At 40.6% G+C, this 24,165-nt stretch overlaps 1 protein-coding gene and 1 long non-coding RNA gene across 8 annotated transcripts in view; one reads left to right on the forward strand and one right to left on the reverse strand.

Moving 5' to 3' along the window:
- Positions 1-1,097: 1,097 nt before the first annotated feature.
- LOC108535578 (uncharacterized) lies at positions 1,098-24,043 on the forward strand. Its single transcript, XR_001887273.1, has 4 exons — positions 1,098-1,175; positions 20,334-20,434; positions 22,166-22,275; positions 22,939-24,043. It is a non-coding gene; the product is annotated as an uncharacterized LOC108535578 (long non-coding RNA).
- The window catches only part of CNTN4 (contactin 4), a 1,016,652-nt gene continuing 996,829 nt past the window's right edge, over positions 4,343-24,165 (reverse strand). For all 7 annotated transcript variants that reach the window (XM_017881656.1, XM_017881655.1, XM_017881658.1 and 4 more), the window contains 6 exons: positions 23,050-23,284; positions 20,887-20,999; positions 20,184-20,370; positions 19,643-19,755; positions 8,343-8,511; positions 4,343-6,171 (listed from right to left, as the gene is read on the reverse strand). In XM_017881656.1, coding sequence (XP_017737145.1) covers positions 6,071-6,171; positions 8,343-8,511; positions 19,643-19,755; positions 20,184-20,370; positions 20,887-20,999; positions 23,050-23,284 — 918 coding nt within the window. In that variant the 3' untranslated portion in view covers positions 4,343-6,070. The remainder of the gene's footprint in view (positions 6,172-8,342; positions 8,512-19,642; positions 19,756-20,183; positions 20,371-20,886; positions 21,000-23,049; positions 23,285-24,165) is intronic.

Raw genomic sequence — 24,165 nt, forward strand, 5'->3', positions numbered from 1 at the left:
TCTCTAGTTGAACTTCAGAATCTAGTTCCTTACTCCACCCTGTCCTTTCTCTAAGTACTTATTTCTACATGTATGAAATGCATTAACTTACGAGTTTAAGTTCTAAATTCTAGTCTTTTTTTTTTTTTTGAGACAGAGTCTTGCTCTGTTGCCCAGGCTAGAGTGCAGTGGGGCAATCTCGGCTCACCACAACCTCTGCCTCCTGGGTTCAAGCAATCTTCCTGCCTCAGCCTCCCGAGTAACTGGGACTACAAGCACGCTCCACCATACCCAGCTAATTTTTGTATTTTTAGTAGAAACTGGGTTTCACCATGTTGGCCAGGCTGGTCTCGAACTCTTGACCTTGTGATCCCCCGACCTTGGCCTCCCAAAGTGCTGGGATTACAGGTGTGAGCCACCATGCCCAGTCCTGACTTTCTAATTGTCTTTGTTACTTTGGGCTTCTATATAACCTCTTTACTTCCATTTCATAAATAAAAAAGGAGTAAAAACCTGTGTCTTCCTCCTTATTAATGTGAAAAGCACTTTGAAAACTAGAAAAAAAATTAAAGATATGACTATTTGTTAAAGTCCTAAGACATACATATTTCCTGATATAGTCTGTGTTATTCATAACAATTAATAAGGATATGTGGCAAACACCCAGTTTACAGAGAATGGGGATATCACATGTAATCGCATCTATATTTAAGTAGCTCAGCCTTCCAATTTCCAGACTTTCCGATCGATCATATGGTTGACCTTTTTTAAAAAAAGCTTTCTCTCTATGTGATCTATATCATTAGAGTTCTGCTAATCTACCACAGTCCATAACTGCTGGTGATAAAGGATAGAGGCCAATTTTATTTAAACTGTGATCTCTGTTGAGTATTGTAGTTTACAGTTGAGTTGCAGAGCTGGAACATTTAATCTGCATGGCCCATTTAGCACAAGGGGAAAAGGGGCCTCTGCAGAATGGGCAGCCTGACTTGCATTTAGTAATCACAATCTGGCAGGGGGCCTGAGGAAGTCACAGGAAATGGGGCCAGATATTCTCCTCCCTCTAGGTCTGAGATGGGGGCAACACAGGCCTGGTGCCCGGAAGCACAATGAGGAATCACACCAGATGTCAACGCTGAGGTGCTCTGTGTCTACTATAAGGGGGAAGACACCAACAAAAATGATTTAAATACAAGGTTCAAAGGGATGACTGACATGAGTGGGTACTGACCCCCATCCCCTGGAGGTTGGAGAAATGCAAGGTCAGTTCCAGATGGGGAAGCTGAGGGAGGCTTTATGCAAAACCTGGCATCTGAATGGGAACCCTACTGCCTAAGTTTGAACTAGTTGATTATATGATTAAAATTATCGAATATTAAAATTTATATTAAGAAATGATCATGTTTAAATAAAAGGTGATAATGAATATGCCAGCTGAGTTCTACTCATTTTGGTGACGAGAAGCATCCACATCCTACCTCTGGGGTTCTGGTAAAGTTCCTTGAGAAAAGGAACAATAACGGATGATAAAATCATCACTGTTTGGAGAGCCAGGCATTTAGAGTTTTACAAACTTTATCCTTCCTAATAAGTAGCAAATCGTTACAATGCACCCCAGGCAGTCAAACTCCAGGATCCACATTCTTAGTCTCTGTATTAGGTTGCCTTTGTAAGGCCTCAGTGTCTGGCATTTTGTAATGGAAAAATCTGGGGTATGTCCACAGATTGACAATAAGTCCTTGATTTTAAAGGCTTGCCTTTCAAATCACTATGGTTGGCCACATAACGTTTTTAGCCAGAACATTTTGCTAATTATAACAACAGGAAAATAACAGTCACTTCCTGATTATAAGTGTTAATGGAGGAGAACAGTAGCATCGATAATCCAATGTAGTGAACAAAAATCACCTGTTGGTTGATTACATTAGATTACTTTAAAAACGGCATGACACTTTTGTTGCTAATTATGTGCTATTTGTATACTTTTTATAACAACATTTTTTGGCATATTCGTAGTGAGGCAAGGTGGTGGAAGAGACTGGGAAAAGGTTAATCAGGATTTAACATTGCCTCTTGGATACAAACAACCACAATCTTGATGTTGGGAATAACACAATCATTTTATCTTAATATCAAAGCCTATGTACCTCCCACCTCACAGGCTGGAAGAATTCAGAGTTTACCTGAGAAATGAAGCTTATCATCCACGTCTTCTGCGCCCATGGAAATGTGCTGCTTTGTATGTAGCATGTGTGGGCTCCACAGAAAGTAGGTACACTGAGAGAATCCAAATATCTGGCAGAATAGAATTTCCTTTCATACAGTTAAATCACAAGTGGATTCCACACACAAAAAAAGAGGGTAAGAGTAGGCACTTGGAAAGGTTAAACAAGCAAAGCAAATTTTCCTAGTGCTCCTCCTTCAGAAAAAAATCTCAAGCAGTAATATATTCATTCCACTCGAGTGTATTACTCGGGCTAAGGGCCGAAGAAAGTCCCCTTGGCTGGCTAAGCATGGAAAATCTGTTACTTATACCAACCCAGCATTTCTTTCCTTACCTTTGGAAAACAGCAACTTAATTTTCCTTTAACTATCCCTCCCCTATGAGTATAGGCTTAGTCTGATCAAGGTACTCTGGCTGTGCAACTCAAATGGAACTGATCACTTTCCCAGGAATCTGAATATTGAGCATAATGGCATCAAAATTGGAAACAAAGCTGATTCATCCCCACAGTAGCACCCCAGAAAGACTTTAAAAGTCCCCACTGTCTGTACCCACAGAGTGGCCTGGTTCTTATTCTCCTCAAGACTTGGTCCTTCAGTGTTTCCTTGGCTCATGTGATCTAACCTGTGTCATTCTAATTCCTTACTTTTTGTTTGCTCAAGTTACCCAGAGTTGTTTCTTTGCTTACAACCAGTGGACCCTACCTGAGGCAACCATGAAAGCCAAAAAATGAGACAAGATTGGGTGGAGGTGCTTATGGGGCACTTTCTAAAACATCTTCAGCTCAGTTAGATTCAATTAATCCAGGACCTCATTTACCCGATGATGAAGCCGATTGGTCAAATACTTCTTCCAGGCACAATGTTAGAAGCCAGGCCATTTAACGCTTTTCAGCGTATCATGAAAGTAATGACACAGTCTTCCCTGGTTGGTTTGCTATGGCACACAGGCAGGCAACTGATGCAAAATGCTACTTCAAAGACCCCTTCATTCAATTAATCAGTGAGTATTTATTGCAAGGCACTGTGCTAGGCACTATGGAGAGTACATGGAAGATAAGACCAAAGTCCCTGCCCTCAAGGAGCTTACAATCTAGTTGGGAAGACAAGGCATACATACAAGAAAAGTAAGTAACAATACAGGAGTTAAATTAAAATGCAAGATAACAGTACAAGAGATTTCCAAAAGTAGTATCTGATTAATTACTAAATGAGCGGCATTGATAGGGGTTGCAGCTAATTCCGAGGAAGAATGTCATAAAGGACTGAAATATGGGAAGGCTTTGCAGACAAACTGGGGCTGGAGCTACTGTAGGACAGCTGGGATGTGGATGGGAGAGAAGGGTGGAGAGGGAATTTCAGGAAGGGGCAGCCATAAGACCAAAGGCACAGAGGTGAGACCAAAAGCAAGCAGTGTTCAAGGGTCAGGGAGGGCTTAGTGTGGCTGGATGCACAGTTAAATTGTTTTGGATTAAAACGGGCCTTAAGGACCAGGTGTGGTGGCTCATGCCTGTAATCCCAACACTTTGGGAGGCCAAGACGGGCAGATCACTTCAGGTCAGGAGTTTGAGACCAGCCTGACTAATATGGTAAAACCTCGTCTCTACTAAAAATACACAAATTAGCCCAGTGGAGTGGTGGGCACCTGTAATCCCAGCTACTCGGGAGGCCGAAGCAGGAGAATCACTTGAACCCAGGACAGGAGGCGGAAGTTGCAGTGAGCTGAGATCGCAACATTGCACTCCAGCCTGGGTGACAGAGCAGGACCCCCCTTAAAAAAAAAAAAAAAAAAAAAAAAGCCTTAAATGCTCAAGTTTAGAACTTATCCTTTTGGAAATGGGGGGTGAGGGAAACAACACATATACTTACAGTAAATATACAAAAGACTTAGCTAATCAAGAGAAAATATTCAAGTCTCATCTTCAAGACATTTACTTGTGGATTAGGACCCTCTCTACTTCCAAAGAGAATTTGAAATCGTGTCTTCAGGGTTCTCAATTCCAAAGGAATAGCTCTGGGTCATTTAGATTTGGGTAGAGACTTTTGAGTCCCTCTATGATCCCAAATTATAATTAGCACAAAGGTAAGCTAACAAATTCCCTGACAGGCAGGCAGGAAAAATGCTCCCAAAAGACAAGTATCTTTACAAATGACAGAATATTTATTAACAATACCTTTAAAAAAGATTACATATGCTAGATCACTGGTAAATATCATTTACACTGGGGTTGGGAACTCCCTGGGTGTCATTTTTTTTCATTCATTTTATTATTTTGTTGATTTTTTTGCATGTGATTTTAAATTTTATTTTATTTTAACATAGAAGTAACCATATCAAACTAAGAAAGGAACACAGCTTGAAATACTGACAATATTTTTTTTTCCGGTTACCACCCTAGTTTTTACACAAATGGAATCCTGATTATGACTTTATTGGATAAATATAAGAAGAAGGTTGAAAAGTTATATTATTTGTAAGCAAAAATGACAAATTACAGCAAATTTGAGTTCTCTGAGAAAGAAGAAAAGGTGGCAGCATGTTTACATGAGAAAATGTCTGTAGAAAATTTCATTGCCTTTTATGTCACTGTTCCACTAGCGTTTGCTTACAAAACCTTTCCCATTGTAACAAATAGTTCTTTTCATAAGAATACAGTTTTGTGGATATTGTCATTTTCCAATGTGTGATTTTAAGACTTAGAAGGTAAAGTAGATAAAGCAACTAGGCTACCTATTGCAAAACAGAATCATCAAGAAACCATACAATTGTACTAAAGGTCTTTTATAGAGTCATATTAAAAATTCTTGCAGCAACTATTTGTTGAAATAGGAGAAATCTTCCAAACTCCATATGTAATTTTGATTCAAAAGAAGGGCTCTATTATTACAGAGATACACATACTATATATAAGAAATTTTGTAAAGAAATTACTAATCCATTGACAGAGAATTACTTTTTTTTAAAATTTACATTCAAAATAGATACAGTTAAAGATAATAAAATTATCTTTTATCCTTTGAAAGACTTGGGTGACTATAGTAACTTTTGATCTATGTTACTACAGGATATATGTTACTTCAAATTTAATGTCTAAGATAGTGCTACTACAAAGACAATGCTAACTTAGTTGAGTGAAAAGAAAATCTTACTGTACAATGCTAAATTCAGGGATGGGAATATTGCACAAGGTGCCTCTTGGGCAGTAAATTTAGCTTTTGAGATTGCAGCCATTCCTGAAACCATCTCAAGTTGTATTGAACAACAAAATTCACAACGTCATGGGAAAACATATTGTACATGTCAAAAGGACTTGATTCAATGCATTAACCACTAGAAGAGTAATTTGCATACAGCAGCCTTGAGTTATAGACCAAGTCTTCAGCTGTTCTGCCACGAGATCCTTGTAAAACTGTACAAGTAATTTGCAATTTATTTACCAAGATGAGTTTCAAACTCTGTCTTTAAAGGAAATATCTTCAAATTATAATTGCATGATTGTGTTGTCCATAGCATTTTACAGCTGAGGAAAAAAAGTAATATCTACATTATATGTTAACTTTAAAAAATTCTATAAAACACTAAATATATAATAAAAAATATGCATATAAGGACATATGTAAACTGCTTTGGTAACATCATATTACAGATGTCTTCAGTGCATTGCAGAGTTTCCAAAGAAACTTCAGACAAAGCTAGATTTGCTTTGAGGAAGTACTGTATAATGCCATTCCTAAAGAAGCAAAAAACATTTTTATTCCAGTAATAAGATGTACTTGAACAACAATATTACTTAGTACTGGGTGTCTTCAAAACAACTAGCTAAATGTTGCTTGTATTATAAACAGCAAGTCCTTTAGATAACTTTTGTCATAAACTGGACCTAGCTGTGAGGGAAATCATTATTGTACTGATGGCTGACAGCGTACATGCATTCGAAGTGGAAGCCCCGGATCCTCTTGCGTAGGCATCTGAAAAGAGAGAACAAATTCACTCAAAACAGCCCCATCCTGGCTTCAAAGGGAAGAGCAGCCACGGGGCTTTTTGAAACAGCGGAACTGCGTGGATTCTACTGGAAATGATGATCAAGATCTTAATGGCTTTTAAATATCAGTTCTATGACTACCTAGCTATGAACCTGCGAGTAGGGTAGAGGACGGCCCTGTACCTCTGTCAAAGCATTTGTAAAATAAGGATGTTCCCATCTAATCTGAGAAGAAACTTCAATATTACTAGTAACAGTACTGATAGATACCATGCCACGTCAATGATGCAACAAAATGAAAATTGCTACTCCCTTTTGAACTCTATGAAAATTGCTACTCCCTTTTGAACTCTATCTTTGTGCTGGGCACAGATGAATATGACACTTAAATCTTGCAAAAACTGGATGAAGGCCAGGTATTATTATTACCTCACTTAACAGATGCGGTAATTTGTGCCCAGATCACCCAGCTAGTAAATGGCTGAATTGGGGTCCAAACCCATGTCTGTTTAAATCTATCCCTTTTCTCCAAACAAAATAGCTTCAATCCTTTTTACATTTTCTTATGGGTCTTACATTTTTCATAGTAAGAAGCTATCAACTGTCATTCGGGGGTTCTTCAATCTTGTAAGACCTCTTTGACCAACCTAATGAAAAATTCCTTGAAACAGATCATGTTTGGCTCACAGTCACTTCCTTGTTACCTAATAATTACACCAATATAGTTGCTTAATATATGTTTTTGTAATGAATAAAACCAGGAATCATCAGTCTACCTAAAAATACCAATCCCTGCAATGATAAGAAAGCATGAAGTACAAAGTCAGATTTTTAACGAAGTGAGATAAATAAACCCCAGTCTTGTATTTTCATGGCCTTGAGATTACTTCCACATCTCACCAAAAATCTGGCTCCCTTTCAACAGAAGTTAGAGGCTTTGTTTGATGAAGTGTAGAATCCAATTGTCCCTGCTTTTAAGACAAAAATGCCTTTTGTGTTTGTATGCAAAAAAAAAAAAAAAAAAAAAAAAATGCAGTAAATATAAACTCCATTGAGAAACACTGGCATATCACCCCTTAGCAGAGGGATGTTACATGACTAAAAGTCAGGATGGTGGTGAGGATTTTGTCCATAATTTAAAATATCATCTCTTTACCGATGTCTTGAAAATTTATATCTCCAGCCTTCAATGCTCCCCTAATCTCCAGAATGCTAAATCTGAAAGCCTGTGAAAATCTACACTTAGACATCTAACCGCAGTCTTTCGTTTCTTATTGCTGTAAAATATACATAACAAAATTAGCATTTTAACTCATTTAAAATGTACAATTCAGTGGTACTAAGTATACTCCAATGTTGTGCAATCAGCACCACTCTCAAGCTCCTCAACTTTTTTGTCACCCCAAATGAAGACCCAGTACCTAAGCCCCCATTCCCCACTGACCAGCCACTGCCAATCACTAGCCTCACTCTGTCTCCATGGATCTGGCTATTTTTTTTTTTTCTTTAAATAAATGAGATCACACACAACAACAAAAAATAATATGCTGCTAAGATATTTACAAACATGGTATTTGTAAAAACAGAATTGAATGTATTTGCTCAAAAACAATATGCTATTCTCACATGCTATTCAACAATATTTGAAAGTGAAGATAATCTTGACTATAGAGAGACATATACATTGATGCACATGTTACATATACCCATTCAAAATAAATAGTAAATTCAAAATATTTCCAAGACATTGAACTGCATATACTGTTTCACTGGAGAAAAACTGCTACAGCATACTTAACAATGCTTTTCCTTCTTCCTTCTGACTGAGTCATGCTTTTAACTTTCTAAACTGTAATTCTGGGGTTACATAGATGCATAGAAAAATAAATGGGTTGACATGGAAAAACCTTAGTGACTGATTCGTGTCTGCTTTAATCTGATTTTTGATTAGCAACTGAGTAGATCAGTCAACATGGGCAAACTGATTTTTGCATGAAACTGCCTATGGCCAGCAAATATCTGGAGAAGGGGGGTAGTGTCCTCCATTTTACTTTACGTCTTCTTTTGCAGGCTGAATGTCTTTCAAGCCCTGACTCATCTGGAAGGCTGATAAGATAAGACAGGCAGGAGAAAAGGGAGAAAAAAAAGCATTCTCACTTGATATCTTTGGAATTCGAATTTGTTCACTGCTGCTGCCATCTCCTCCGTCGCTGAATGGCTTAATTTCTATTATATAATCTTCATCGAAAGGCAAAGAAAGCTCCACCGATGTTTTATTTGTTTCAATGACAGATGTGCTGCTTTGTCTGTTCCATCTGTACAAGACCTGCCAATACAGAAAGAACAGGTGTCACCTGCCGTCTTCACAAAGGCTCCAAAGATGGAGCATTCATTTGTTTTCACCTCTGGGCATCAGCAAAATGCAGGGAATGTAGACACTGTCTGGCTGCCCACTTGCATTTGGAAGGCTCATTTGTGGTGAGGGCCATGACTTCAGCTACCATTTTATTCCGAGGAAAGAGCTGAAAGGATATTACAACAGGGGCGTCAGCAACATGATTCTACGCACTGCCTAGCCTCTCGGAGGCTCAGTTGACACACCTGGGAAAATGGAAAAAATGAGTAGCTCCTTAAGGATGTACAGTGCTCTGTTACACATCAGGGGCTTTGGCATCAGAATAAACTTGGCCACTGGGGGATCACAGGCCACTTCACCTTTTTGAGCCTTACTTCAGTCATCTGTAAAATGGGGACGATAATACCCACTCTTCTGGAGTGTGTTTTCAAGATTGCACAAAGAGGCTGGGTGCAGTGGTCCACGCCTATAATCTCAGCACTTTGGGAGGCCAAGGTGGGTGGTTCACTTGAGGCCAGGAGTTCAAGACCAGCCTGGCCAACATGGCGAAACCCTGTCTCTACAAACAATACAAAAATTAGCCAGATGTGGTGGCACACACCTATAATCTCAGCTACTCTGGAGGCTAAGGCAGGAGAATTGCTTGCACCGGGAGGCGGAGGTTGCAGTGAGCCGAGATCACGCCATTGCATTCCAGCCTGGGCAACAGAGCAAGACTCAAAAAAACAAAACAAAAAAAAAAAAACAAAAATTGCACAAGGTTTGAATCTGGTGAGGGCCTAGCTTAGAGGAAGCATGTAAAAAATAGTATCTCTGAAGGCTTAAAGATAATCAGAGAACATACATGGCAAAGGTCAGAGCACAAGCCAAGCACAGTAAGTTATGATCATGACTCTTAGAGACAGGACATTTCAGCACAGGGAGAAGATATCTGAAAGGCAACAGTAGTAACCTCCTATTCCTTCCCTCTGGAACCTCATTTTGTGGGGCTAGGTAACAAAGAGGCAACCATTGTCACCTTGGACATATCTGAAGCTTGCAACAGTCCTGTTTTCACCTTGGGTTCTGAGTCTGGAGTGGGATTCATTTGATGAGGTGGCCAACTAGCCTCCTAAAAACACATTTACCTACCTGGGATTGCCTGCTGTGACTGGCATGGACTCTAATCAGGAACAAAATATACAGGTCTGGGAAAGTGTGCCTTTACCTATAGAACCACTAAAGCTCATCCTCTGCAGTTTCCCCTGACAATTAAAAAGATAGGGTTGGATGAGGTCAGTGGCTTTTGGTCCTGGCTGCATGTTAGAACCACTGGGGTGCTTGTAAAACACTTATGCTATAGCTCAGTGGTTTTCAACAGGGTGGGAGGGTCAGGGGAGCAATTTTGCCTCACAGAGAGGTATCTGGCCATGTCTGTAGACATGTTTGTCTAAACAGGTCCTGTTGTTGTAGTGGACAGAGAGACCAGGGATGCTGCTGAACAGTCTACAATGCCCAGGGCAGCCTTACAACAAAGAACTCTCTAGCTCAAAGTGTTGACTGTGAGGAGGTCAGAAACCCCTCCAGTTCCACTCTAGCCTGCCTAAGACTGCACAGAGGTGGGACCCAGGCTGTAGGTTTTTTTTTTAAAGATCAGCAGGTGATGTTACTGTGGGATAGGCATCATGGATTAGATGAATTCGATGAGTAGTTCTCAAATTCAAGCGTGATCAGAATCACCTGGAGAACGTGTTCGAGCACAGATTACTGGGCCCCATTCCTGGAGTTTGTGATTACTTCTCGGATGGGACCTGAAAATCTGCATTTCTGACAAGTTCCCAGCTAATGCCAGTGCTGCTGGTCCAAGGATCATGTGTTGAGAAGCACAAGATTAGCTCATCCTTCCCTAAGATCCCTTGTAAATTCTGATCTGCTGAGGCTAGAGACATAAGGTCACTCTCGTGTCTCAAGACAAAACCAGACACAAGTGAAATTCGTAAAATTCCCTTAGAATGGTTTCAAACCCATCTGTTCCCTGGCATTTCATCACCTTAATTTATGTCTCTCTAATACAAGGTGGAAAACACAATTTCCTTAAGGTAGAAAGATTCATAAGCGTCCCCTTCTTCTCCGCAGCATCAGTTGTATCAGACCCAGCATCCCTTTGCTAATGATTAGGCACAAATAAATCCTCAGGCACATCAGGAGTGTCGAAGCTTCTCATCACAGCCCTCCAGGAGAATGGGCTGGCTGATGGGATGCAAGGTCACATCTGGCTTTGAGGAATAAATTGCTGCTTTGATTTACCTCTGGTCCTTGCAAGAGCTCAGAGGATTCAACTTGTTTCAAATATAAATCCAAAAGAAACACTTCTAGGAAAAAGCAGCCCTTTTATCAGCACTGCTTATCAGTCTTGCAATATTAGGGATTGCAGCAGAACCCAAATAAAGTCCTGTAAAACCTTTATTTATACCACTTTGTTGAGCTGATTGACTTGAAGGCTGTGCTTGCATTTGATATAATCTAGGGTGGAAGACAAGGGGAAAGAATGGATTTGTGGGAACAATGATAATAGCAGCAAATATTATAGACTACTTCCATTATCGAATGTCTGAACACTGTATGTTCTAAATCAGGGGTGTCCAATCTTTTGGCTTCCCTAGGCCACACTGGAAGAAGAAAAATTGTCTTGGGCCATACATAAAATACGCTAACACTAATGATAGCTGATGAGCTTTATAAAAATTGCAAAAAATCTTATGTTTTAAGAAAGTTTATGAATTTGTGTTAGGCCACATTCAAAGCCATCCTGGGTCACATGCAGCCTGTGGGCAGTGGGCTGGACAAGCTTGTTCTAAACGCTTACATGGATAACCTCTTAAGGAAGGCCATGTTATTATTATGATTTCAAAGATGAGAACCTGAGACCTGCAGAGGTTAAGCAATTGCCCCAGGTCCCACGACTGGTGGATCCTACATTCAAACCTAGGCAGTCAGTGCTCCAGAGCCTGGATTTTTTTTTTTTTTTTTTTTTTTGAGACAGAGTTTTATTCTTGTTGCCCAGGCTGGAGTGCAAAGGCGTGACCTCAGCTCACTACAACCTCCACCTCTCGGGTTCAAGTGATTCTCCTGCCTCAGCCTCCCAAGCAGCTAACGTTACAGGCATGTGTCACCATGCCCTGCTAATTTTGTATTTTTAGTAGAGACGGGGTTTCACCATGTTGGCCAGGCTGGTCTTGAACCCCTGACCTCAGGTGAGTTGCCTGCCTCAGTCTCCCAAAGTGCTGGGATTACAGGCGTGAGCCACCGTGCCTGGCTTCAGAGCCTGGATTTTTAACTAAGACTAGCTTGGCTACCACCTGTAGGGCTCTGGACAAATTGCTTTCCCTCTCTGGCATCTGTCTTGGGGAATGCAAACCAAGGGAATTAGACAGTAAAAAACTAGTGGCCCATGGGTCATAATCAGTCTGCATATATTATTTGTTTGGCCGTCATAGTGTTAATTTTTTTTTTTTTTTGAGTTAGATGTGACCATTTCAAAACAAAGAAATTATACATTAAACATTTGTGGGTTCTACTGAACAACTGGAAGATACGGCCACACTGATCACTGTGCTTTGGATGCTTGTCCTCTCCGAAACTCATGTTGAAATTTGCCATTTTAACAGTATTAACAGGTGAACCTTTAAGAGATAATTAGGCCATGAGGTGATTAGGCTCACCCTCACAGATGGAATTAGTACTGTTATGAAAGGGCGAGTCGGCTCTCTATCCTCCTCCCTTCTCCCTTGTTCCTCACTCTCCCTCCCAGCACTGGGTGTCAATAAACTTATGTTCATATTAATTGCCCAGTCTCAGGTATTCTGTTCCTAAGACTCTACAAAAGTGTGATCCAGAATAAAAGAGACTAAGCCAGTGGTCTATATTCCTGTCTGGCAACAACTGGCTGGAGTTGAGAAGTCTCATTCTGAATAATCACAAACTGCAGTTGGTCATAGTCCCAACACTTCCAATGTTGCTACACTGTCATATGCCTACCTCAGGACCTTTGCACCTCCTTTTTTTTTTTTTTTTTTTTTGCAGTACTTGGGACATTCCCAGAGAGCTGCCAAGTCCCAAATGAAATCACACCACTTGAAAGTGGCTCCTTAGCCTTTATATAAAATAATAAATTTCTCCTGTCTACTCCATGGCTTTCTCTATTCCCCTCACTCTGGCTTCTTTTTCTCTGTAGTACTTTGTTATCACTTACTATGTTTATTTATTGCTGGCAGGCAGAAGAACCAACTGGCTAAATGTAGAACTCAGGATCCATACTGCTGTATTCAGATCCCAGGTCTTCAACATACCAGCTATGTGAAAGGCAAGTTACTAAACTCTGTGTCATAGCTCTTCATCTGTAAAACTAGGGATAATAACTGTACCTACCTTCATGGGTTATTAAAAAGTTAAGATGAGGCCGGGCATGGTGGCTCACACCTGTAATCCCAGCACTTTGGGAGGCTGAGGCAGGCGGATCACCTGAGGTCAGGAGTTCAAGACCAGCCTGACCAACATGGTGAAACCCCATCTCTACTAAAAATACAAAAACTAGCCAGGCGTGATGGTGGGCACCTGTAGTCCCAGCTACTTGGGAGGCCGAGGCAGGAGAATTGCTTGAACCTGGGAGGTGAAGGTTGCAGTGAGCCAGGATCAAACCACTATATCCACCCTGGGTAACAGAGGGAGACTCTGTCTTAAATAAAATAAAACAAAATATAAAGTTAAGATGAATCGGAACGGTGCTTAGTATATGTATTAGTATTAGTTTCTGAATCAACTGAACATAACTCATTTATGTTATCTGCTTGGCTCTGTAGATAGTTTAATTTGTATACTAAAATCAGATGCTCTACTTTAGCTCTAATGTCATAAAGTAGCTTAAGGATTTGTGTTGGCAAAATATTTGGGGCCTCAAACTTTCTAAAGTCAGCTTCTTGTTGAGACCATCTACCCAAGCTGAGATCTAAAGAATCCAGACAACTTAGTGAAGATGGGAAAATAAACCCACACCCCAACACCTTTAGTATTTCAGAGGAAAACTTAACTTTGGAAAGGGTCAGTCTGAGATAAACAATAGCCATATTTAATGGGTCAAATTCTCTAGCAAAGGTCAACTCTTCCATTGTAATCAGATTCACTTTTTATTCAGCCTCTAATACTACCCTAAAAGTGACACTAGGGAGAGTTTCCTGAGATGTCATGGGAGGTGAGATATCATGGGAGGTACACACACACGCAGAGAGAGAGAGAGAGAGAGAGAGAGAGAGAGAGAAAGCAGGAGAGAGAGTTGTTCATTGGTACCTTGGTAATTCAGGGAACTGGCTTCAGGACCTCCCTAAAATACCAAAATCTGTGGATACTCAAGTCCTGTATATACAATGGTATAGGATTTGTGTATAACCTTAGCATATTCTCCCATATACTTTAAATCAACTCTAGATTACTCAATAATACCTAACATAATGTAAATAGTATGTAAATAGTTGTTATACTGTATTGTTTTTAAAATCTGCATCATTTTCATTGTATTATTTTTTGTGTTTTTTTTCCCCCGAATATTTTTGATCCACAGTTGATTGAATCTGAGAATATGGAACCTGGGGATACAGACAGCTAATGCTTTAAATTATTTATCTCTAAATATTCACATGTATATGTAGCAATCAAAATGTATAGCCAGTTACAGTGACATTCCTTGGGGTGTAGCTGAGGAGGTGTAGGGTATCTGGCTCCTCCAGTACCATCCCTAAAAAGAAGGGGGAGTGATTGAGCTGGAAATTAAGAGGAACTCAGAAAGTGTCCTTTCCTACCATCTGGTCTAACCCTGTTACCCACTCTTTTCTCCACTGCCAACACATGTGGTTTCTGTAGCATTTCACACACTTGACACACATCCATCACTTCTGTCCCTTAGAAGAAAAATTCTCAACATGGAGGTGCCACTAATATTTAGATATAGTCTAGATCTAGAAAATACAATGAACCAACATAAAAAATCGCATTTGGAAAAAAAGTGTCAATCCATGGTTCAAATAGGTTACATCACCTGGTCTGCTGCACAGATCTGAAATGGTTCCAAGCTCTCTAGTTTTAATTTGCTCCAATATTTTACTTTATTCTTTTTTTTTTGAGACAGAGTCTTGCTCTGTTGTCAGGCTGGAGTGCAGTCGCTCAATCTCAGCTCACTGCAGCCTCTGCCTCCCGGGTCCAAGTGATTCTCCTGCCTCAGCCTCCCAAGTAGCTGGGACTACAGGCGCCCATCACCACACCCAACTAATTTTTGTATTTTTAGTAGAGGCAGGGTTTCACCATGTTGGCCAGGATGGTCTCCTACTCCTGACCTCAGGTGATCCACCCGTCTTGGTCTCCCAAAGTGTTGGGATTACAGGCGTGAGCCCCAGTGCCCAACCTATTTTATTCTTATAAAAATAAGTCATTTCCCTAAGTCCTACACTAAGCCCAGCAGATATTTCCTGGAAGGTGAGATGCCCTTGTGTTTGTCTTGACCTGCTTTATTCTCATCACATACCCTGCTTGATTCTATACTGTTCAAATGAATCTTCTAGATGTCTGCAAAAGTGTTGAGAAAATAAGTGTCAGAAGGACCTTTTTGGAAAGATGCTACCAACGCAAGGCCATATGAGAGTTTCTGAGAGGGAGCATGAGTATAAATAAGTGGCAACTAAATAATAATCATTACCCAATTTTCTTCTAAAATGGCTATAATCTTTTAGACACAGTTCATGAAGCAAACATCAGCTTACATATTGATCCCTGCCCTTGAAAAAGCTGAAGGCACTCCAAGTCACTACACTCAACAGACTTCAGTTTTCCTATCATCGGTAAAGTGGTGGGAAAAAAAAGATTATCTAGGTTTGCTTCTTGCTCAGCTAACATTTGCCTGGTTGCCTGAAATAGCTTAGGTAGCTCCTGGCCTATTCGTTTTCTTTCAGCAGTAACCTGAAAAGGAACTTCAAATCTAGTGACAAGTTCACCCAGGGAACATGTGTAATTCCCAGGGACTCCTTACGCTTTCTACATTTTTATTGTGCTTTGTCTCCCTGTTCTATGGGTGTACCTGGAAGGAATTTTTTTTTCTCTCTTTTTTTCCCACTCTCTCCCTTGTTTTGGTGAAATCAATTCTGCCCACATCACATCTGCTTTTTTTTCATGGTTCTCTCTCTCTCTCTCTCTCTCTCTTTTTTCTTGAGACAGTCTTGCTCTCTTGCCCAGGCTGGAGTGTAGCCATGAGATCTCAGCTCACTGCAAGCTCTGCCTCCAGATTCCAGCGATTCTCAGGTCTCAGCCTCCCGAGTGGCTGGGACTACAGGTGCACCACCACACCTGGCTAGTTTTTGTATTTTTTTTGGTAGAGATGGGGTTTCACCATGTTGGCCAGGCCTGACCTCCAGTTATCTGCCCACCTCAGCCTCCCAAAGTGCTAGGATTACAGGCATGAGCCACCGTGCCTGATCTTCATTCTTGCCTTCTTTCTTTTCTTTTTAGTCTTCTCTTCCCTCATTCATCTTCCAACCTATCCCACCTCATATCTCTTTTGTCATAGATAAAACTGATCAAATAAACTCTTTTATATTATTTCACACTAAGAGGTTAATAATTTAGTTCAGGACATGAAATCTCCATTCTAATACAACTATAGTGAACACATCTTTGGCTGGAAAAATAATAGTGACAATTCAGGCACTGTCCTCTGGAAGCCCCCAGTCTGGGGATTCACAGCAAGTCAGTTAATTACAATTACCCAAGAGGACGGAAAGTATTATACTATAAAAAAATCTTGCAAGTAGGCCAGGTGCGGTGGTTCATGCCTGTAATCCCAGCACTTTGGGAGGCCAAGGTGGACAGATCACTTGAGGCCAGGAGTTCAAGAGCAGTCTGGCCAACATGGTGAAACCCCCATCTACTAAAAATGCAAAAATCAGATGGGTGTGGTGGTGCACAACTGTATTCCTAATGATTTGGGATGCTAAGCCAGGAGAATCGCTTGAACCTGGGAGGTGGAAGTTGCAGGGAACTGAGATGGTGCCATTGGACTCCAGCCTGGGTGACAGAGCGAGACTCTGTCTCAAAAAAAAAAAAAATCTTGCAAATAAAGGGATCTATCTCTGCCCATCAGGGAAGGCTTCTAAGCTAAAACTGAAAGCTGAGTGGCTGATTAGGGATATAGGGTATATAAAAGGTCAGAGAAAAATGAAGACACTAGAAGTTTCTCTTTTAATAAAAAAGTAAATGCAGTTCCAAAGAGTTTAAGTGATTTACCTTAAGTCACATAGCCAATAGAGGACCCCAAACAGGGTTTCCTATCTCTTTTTTTATTTTTACAGTTTAGACAGGTCTAGCTCTCTATCTCAGGTTGGAGTGCAGTGGCATGATCATAACTCATTGCAGCCTTGATCTCCTGGGCTCCACTGATCCTCCCCGCTCTGCCTCCAGAGTGGCTGAGACCATAGGCATGCACTACCATGCTCAGACTCCTATCTCTTTCTGCTGTATATTATATGACCCTCCTAGAAAGATTTAGTTTTAGAAAAGGACCCAGTGACAGTTCTGTAGATGAGTTCTTAGGGAGTGTTTCTTTACTAGTGGAATACAAGTCACTGTGCCATGTGGATGAAGGAAAAATAGTCCATGACAGGGAGGGTCTTCCAAGTCCTTCTCTCGTCACATTATCCAAGGCTTTGCCACCTTCTATGTCAAATCCCAATTCCAGCTCTGGCTTTGCCTACTACTTTCTGATGATCCTAGGTTCTTTACCTAGTGCCTGACAGCACTACCTATGTCCTACTCTCAACATCTCTGTGCAAAAATGTGACAAGCCAGCAGCCTGCAGGCTTAGTTCAGACTGCATAGCAATTTTACGTGGTCTGCATTCCACTGCTTCTAGTGTTGTTTAAAAGCAAAACTAAACAAAATTAGAAGTGTTGCCAACATTTTACAATTGGAAGATTTTACATAACAATCTTTTTTGCTGCCATCTTTGAAGCATTGGCATGTTTAGGGCATTGTGCTCACTTTTTCACAAGGCAACAGAGGCAGGAAGTTAGTAGCAGCTGGTACGCTTTGACAGCAGCACTCTCTAGTTAGCTACCACTCCCGCCCTGCATGCTTCTGCCATTTATATTATCTAGTAGGCATGCCTTTGCCATCCTTTCATTTGTTTTGTGGTAGATAAAAGACCATTTCACAAGATTCCGGAAAATGTTGACTTCCAAGCTCTTCTGCCTGAAAACATTTCAAAATCTTAGGTTTGGTTTTATAATCTTCCATTTTATTTATTTATTTTTATTTAGAGATAGGGTCTCACTACATTGCCCAGGCTGGACTCCAACTTCTGGGCTCAAAAAATTCACCTGCCTTCTCCTCCCAAGTAGCTTAAACTATAGGCACATGCAACCAGTCCCAGGTTTATACTCTTTCTTTTGTAATGAAAACTGGGACTTGCAAAATTGCAACAACCATTTTTCTTTTGAAGAATTAATACAAACCCACTGGAGTTCAAGAACATTGTCAGCATCACCCAGTGATTGTGGTTTCGCAAACGCTTTTTAAAAGTCATTTACTCATAACATTCTAGGACTAATGGGAACAAAATGCTATATGATTAAATGCTCACACTATATTTCCCTTTCTGACCTTTCTTTAGGTGGTGATGCAGGTAATGCTTGATTATTTCCAGTGATGGGGAACCCTCTGAGGGTTCATTTTTTTTACAAGATTTGACTACTAGAAGGCAAAACAGAGCCAAAATTTATCTCCATGTAGCCTTCACCCATTGACCATAGTTTTGTTCCTTGGAAACTTGAGGGAAAATTCTACTTGTCATCTCATATAGTAGCCCTTCAGATATGTAAAGTGGTTATCATGCTTCTGAGGCTTTTTAATCCAGCGGTATATCCTCAGTTCATTCACTGTTCAGATGTTTTGAGCCAGCCTCCTGGTCAGTCTTCTCAATGCATGTTCTCAATGCAGTTACAGTCCTCTCAGTGCAGTCTTCTCAGTGCAGTCACAGTCTTCACCATGCATGCTCTGGTTTGCATGCATTTGGTTTACATCAGTTCCTTCTCTCTCTGCACATGCATGCTGCTTCTCATAACAAGACGTAGAATCCATTTTCCCTGCCTTTTAATCTGAGCTGGCCTCATAGTAGCCAGTTTCATCCTTAGCTTTTAAAAGGGCTGACAGCTTCTGCTTTCTTCCTCTTGAAGCTGAACACTATGTAAGAAGTCTGACTACTCTGAGGTCACTATACTGTGAGGAAGCCCAAGTTATCCGTGGGGAGAGACCTCATGGGGAGCATGATCACTGGCCAACCTCAGCTTTCCCACCTATCCCACCTAAGAAGCCAAAAGTGTGTGAAGAAGCATCTTAGTTATTCCAGCCCTAAAATCTTTCCATTCTGGCCCTATCCACATTGCAAAGTCATAAAAAATGATACATTGTTGCTGTTTTAGCCCCTAGCTTCCCTTGGTTTGTTAGGTAGCAACAGGTAGCTGGAAACCTTGCAAGATATTTATAACCCCTTTTAATTGCTGCAACAAGGCTACAGACATGTTCTTTTCATTTTCTCATTAAAGACAGGCCAACATTTATGGGGTCAGGCAAACATTGTCTCCAATTTTGCTGCTTTTGCTCTCTTTTTTCTTTTTCTTTATATAAAACTCTTTTGACTATAGAAACATATGAACAAAAATGATTAATCATTGGTAATATCAGGAGGCTACTAAGTTGACTAAAAAAAAAAACACAACTGAGACAGGAGCAAAACAAAGCTGACAGTAGAAATGTTTAAAAAGTGGTTCTTCAGGGTATTTTTGGAGACCCAAACACAGGGTCTTTACCCATTTCTGATTGATGCTGCCTGAACCTAAAGTTAAGGTGATTGTCTAAATCCTGACCATAGACTACAACTCAGATCAAACCATGTAGGAGGCAGCGATTCCTACAGGGTAGCAGAGCATCACCAGGGAAACTGACAATGCAGACAACTGTATGATTCATGGAGGAGACTTCCCCGACTCACAGCAGGATTAGGTGCCTCTGCAAAAAAGAAATTACCTACTTTGTATCCTTTTACTTCTGACTCATTATCCAGGGCCTTCACTTGATCCCAATTCAGGATAATTTTGGAGTCTGATGAATTCCATATGATGTTTCCAGGGGGTTGACTTGGTGCTATAAAAAAATTAAGATATACGAAGTCACAGATTATTAAGTCTCAATTGATTCTGAGGAATATCTCCTTACTAGAATTCAAGAGTGGAGGCAATTTAATGGGCTATTGCACTAATATGTGTCTTCAAGGTCACTAAAATCTGATGAGATATAGCATTGCAAATGGAAAAAGATTCAGTTGGTCGCCTAACATTTATAGCTAAAAGAAGTAGCCCTTCCCAGTAAGGAGAAAAACATTTCTCTTTCTGTCCTCCAGAGCAATGAATTTTGCATGGTATACGGAAAGGTTCACTTAAAATGCTGAGGGAAATTTGAATCCACATGCTACTAATTAGTATGCAAATGACCATTGGGAGGTGGGGATAAGGAATAAACTTGGGATATGTGTGATGAGTCCCCAAAATATTTCTGAGCAAATCTGTTCTTACGTGGCTTTCGGGTTGTCACATTGACTGTTGCACTAGAGGGGCCTGTCCCAGCAGAATTATATGCCTTGACAGCTAAGTGATACAGTGCACTGCCTTTTAAGTTCGTGATTTTTGTTGATGTCTGATTTCCAACTGTTCGTATTTTTCTAGCATTTTCTTCTTTGTCTTCATGTCTCCAATATTTAACCTAAGAAAATAAACAGAAAGACCTTGGAAACCATACCCAATGGGGATATTTCCAATGTTATCAGGTGATTTTGTATGCAGATTCTTATGATGGAGTTAGTTTTCTATACCACATCATGAGCAGAGCTATCAGGACAAAGGACTTCGTATATCCTGAGAAATTATCCACCGTAAGAAGGGTCCCTTTTTTGTCCTCAGCTTCCTAGTGAGATGGTAGATTGATACAACCCTCGTTCATTATTGGGCATTATCAGAAGTCAAAGCTCATTTTGCCAACCATCCCATAAATGCTTAGATTTGCATATACTTCGAAAAATACCTCTGGAATATAACACAGACAAAGGGTAGTCTCACAGCTGAGTATTCAATGCTTCCATCAATGTTCAGCTGGAAGCCAGGCCTAAAACTAATGCCTCTAAGTGGGAATGTGGGTCATTTCCTATAAGAATGTGACTTGGAGGACTCATCAAGGGGTACAAATTCTCTTTCAGACCCAAGGCACATACGTCTTGCCTACCTCATAACCTTGTATTCGTCCTCTATTCTTCTCCAGTGGCGAGGCCCAGAAAACTTCAATATCTGTGGCAGAAAGACTTCTGGCAAATATACTGGCTGGTGGTTTGGTGGGTTCTGTAGATGAATATGGAGACAGTTATTACTCTATCAGCTATATTAGGACAGGATTGTAGGTAATAGCATTATAAGGTAAAAAAATTCATGGTTATAGAATCATCCTTAATGATTGTAAGCCAAACCCTTATTTTGCAGAGGAGCAGTGATTGATAGCTGCAGTTGGTAGTAGTGAATATTTGTCCAGTGTTTGGGTTTTGAATTTAGGTGTGGGTAGAAGAGAAGAACCACTTAAGTTTAAGCATCAAGTTTTCATAACCAGCAATTCCCTTAACACAGATCCTTCTCAATTAGCATCTCACAAATGTTATTGCTTATGACATGGCTAAACTGCTTTTCTTTTTCTTTTTTGAAATAGGGTCTCACTCTGTCACCTAGGTTGGAATGTAGTGGCATAGTCATGGCTCACTGCAGCCTGACCTCCTGAGCTCAAGCCATCCTCCCACCTCAGCCTCCCAAGTAGCTGGGACCACATGCATGTGTGCCAACACGCTTGGCAATTTTTTTTTTTTTTTTTGGTAAAGACTGGGATCTTGCTATGTTGCCCAGGCTGGTCTCAAACTCCTGGGCTCATGCTATGCTCCCACATCCCCCTCCCAAAGTGCTGGGATTACAGGCGTGAGCCACTGTGGTTGGCCACTAACTTTTGTTTTAAGGAAGACTATTGAAAGAAGAATGTTAACACATACAAATGGTATACACAGCTATGGCAGAAATCTGTCAAAAATAACTGAAATTTGGGAAACAGTCAGTCTAGTCTCTCCTTTGCAACCAAAGATGCTGAGGCCCAGAGAGTATACGTGACTTATCCAAGATCATACAGATTGCAGTGTGAACCTGAAGTGTCACCCAGCTCTCTTGAATATTAGTCATGTCAGCTGACTGTCCTTTTCCCTTTTTCCTCTCATTTTCATAATCCAGAGACATGAACTATTATCTAAGAGAAGTTGAAGCCTATGCAAAGGGCTGAAGCTTGTTTGAATAAATGTAAATCCTTTGGTAATGGTTGGAACACGAAATATGCAGGGAAAGGCATCAGCAGCTGAGTCAGACAGAAAGGCAGCAGCTAGATCATGGAGGGCTACTGAATCTAAGAGGATGATCTCTCTAACTGGGAATACGTTATTGCATCTTCACTGACTCTAAATCAATGATTCACCTTTCAGATGTTTTAACATGGTCCCATTCTGAGCATCAGCTTTAAAACAACACAGACAAACTCCAATGGTAATGAAGACTGTGTGAGAGGCATCCTGACAGCAGGGATAGCATGGAAGTGGTAATAATGTGTGAGAAATGTTAAACATAATGATGGTATGGATGACAGTGAGTGCAATCACATTGCTTCATGGCTTACTCTTTTCTTTAATAAGTGAGAATTTTTTTTTTTTTTTTGAGACGGAGTTTCACTGTTGTTGCCCAGGCTGGAGTGCAATGGTGCGGTCTCGGCTCACCGCGACCTCCGCCTCCTGGGGTCAAGTGATTCTCCTGTCTCAGCCTCCTGAGTAGCTGGGATTACAGGGATGTGCCACTACAACCGACTAATTTTATATTTTTAGTAGAGATGGGTTTTCTCCATATTGGTCAGGCTGGTCCTGAACTCCCAACCTCAGGTGATTCGCCCGCCTTGGCCTCCCAAAGTGCTGGGATTATAGGCATGAGCCACAAGTACAATATGCTTTATGAAAATACAAGTGGTAAGAAAATGCAAATTATATTCTGATATTCACTTAAAGTCAAAAATAAAATTCTTTCGAAAGTAATGATAACATATAGATAGATATGAAGATCTTATATGGTACTTGCAATTCTGGACCTTAGCAATGGAATCAATAATGGACAGCCATGTGTTTTCATGTACAGAGCAGTTGCAATCTTTTTAAGAGATTCATGGTGGACAGTGAACCACAGTTTTTACATTATCCTCTTCTCAAATCAGGTATGCCTTCAATATATATGTACCATGCTAAATTGATTGTACATCCTAAAATTCACATTTTAGAATTGAAGAAATATTAACAGTCAATGATCTAGGCAGCATAAACCATACCTTCTTCTGCAGAATACACCACTGTGGTGGGACTGAAAGGGCCTTCTCCTTTGTTGTTGAAGACACCTACTTTAACCTCAAAGGGAGAGAAGGGGCGCACGCTCTCATTCCTGAACACGTATCTGGAGGCGTCAGCTGAGGCCAGCACTGTCAGCATCCAGATCATTTTACCATAGGGCCGGAAGGCCACCACATAACCAAAGCCTCGACCATTCTGTAATTCCTCAGGGACCGTCTGGGAAAGAAGGGAGATGGTCTTCAGAAATCATAGTAGTTTGATTCCAATGCAAAAATTGTTTTTGTTTCCCTCGTAACATTCTTGTCTACATCCTTCTCCACCCATCTTATTTGGGGTTTTGTTAACAGTCTTTTAAATTTAGGGCTTGCAGTCAGTCTGTCTTAAACAGTTATAAGGTCCTGGGCAGGGTTGAAAGCGTAATGAAGATCTGCAGTCCAGAGCTTGCTCTTTGATGGGGCAGACCCAGCTCTGAAATGGTTGGAAATGATTGTAAAGAAAAAACACAACTGGACATCGGTCTCCTGAAAAACAGTATTTCCAACACGTATCCTCTAATACTAAGCTTCCTCCATTGCCACATAGACAAAAGATCTCACTGAAGGAAGAAAAACCATCTTGGCTGAAGATCCTCCCTCTCAGAGGGAAGAGTTCAGCTGGAGGGATGAGTGATTTCTTTCACTGCTGTGCTCTGGCTAAATGAAATATTTTAATTTCTGGGGCTGCTTAGAATCTTTCAAAAAAAATGAAGAATCCTTTCTAAAGCTCCCACCTCTTCTCTCAAAGCCAATTTTTAATAAATTGGTGACTAACTTTCTCCCAGGTTGTTTTAAAAAATACCTCCTAAAAGAGGGCCCCTTCTGGAAGCAAAGCCAATTGCCAGGAAATTGTGCTGGTGCACTGACTCTAGTGCTGGCAGACGCTTTAAATCAATTGGCCATGCCGCAATTCAGAAGAAAAACCAGTTTTCTGTGAAACAGCCTTCTTTATTTTTTTTTTGTAACTTGTGTTGTTTTCCCTTCATGACTGTTTTTACTGTAATGGATTGAATTAAAACTTGCCTCAACGATGGATAGGCAAGCACCATCCTTCCTGCTAGC

This window comes from Rhinopithecus bieti, unplaced genomic scaffold (genome assembly GCF_001698545.2).
Source record: "Rhinopithecus bieti isolate Rb0 unplaced genomic scaffold, ASM169854v2 scaffold_12640, whole genome shotgun sequence".
Taxonomy (NCBI): Eukaryota; Metazoa; Chordata; class Mammalia; order Primates; family Cercopithecidae; genus Rhinopithecus; species Rhinopithecus bieti.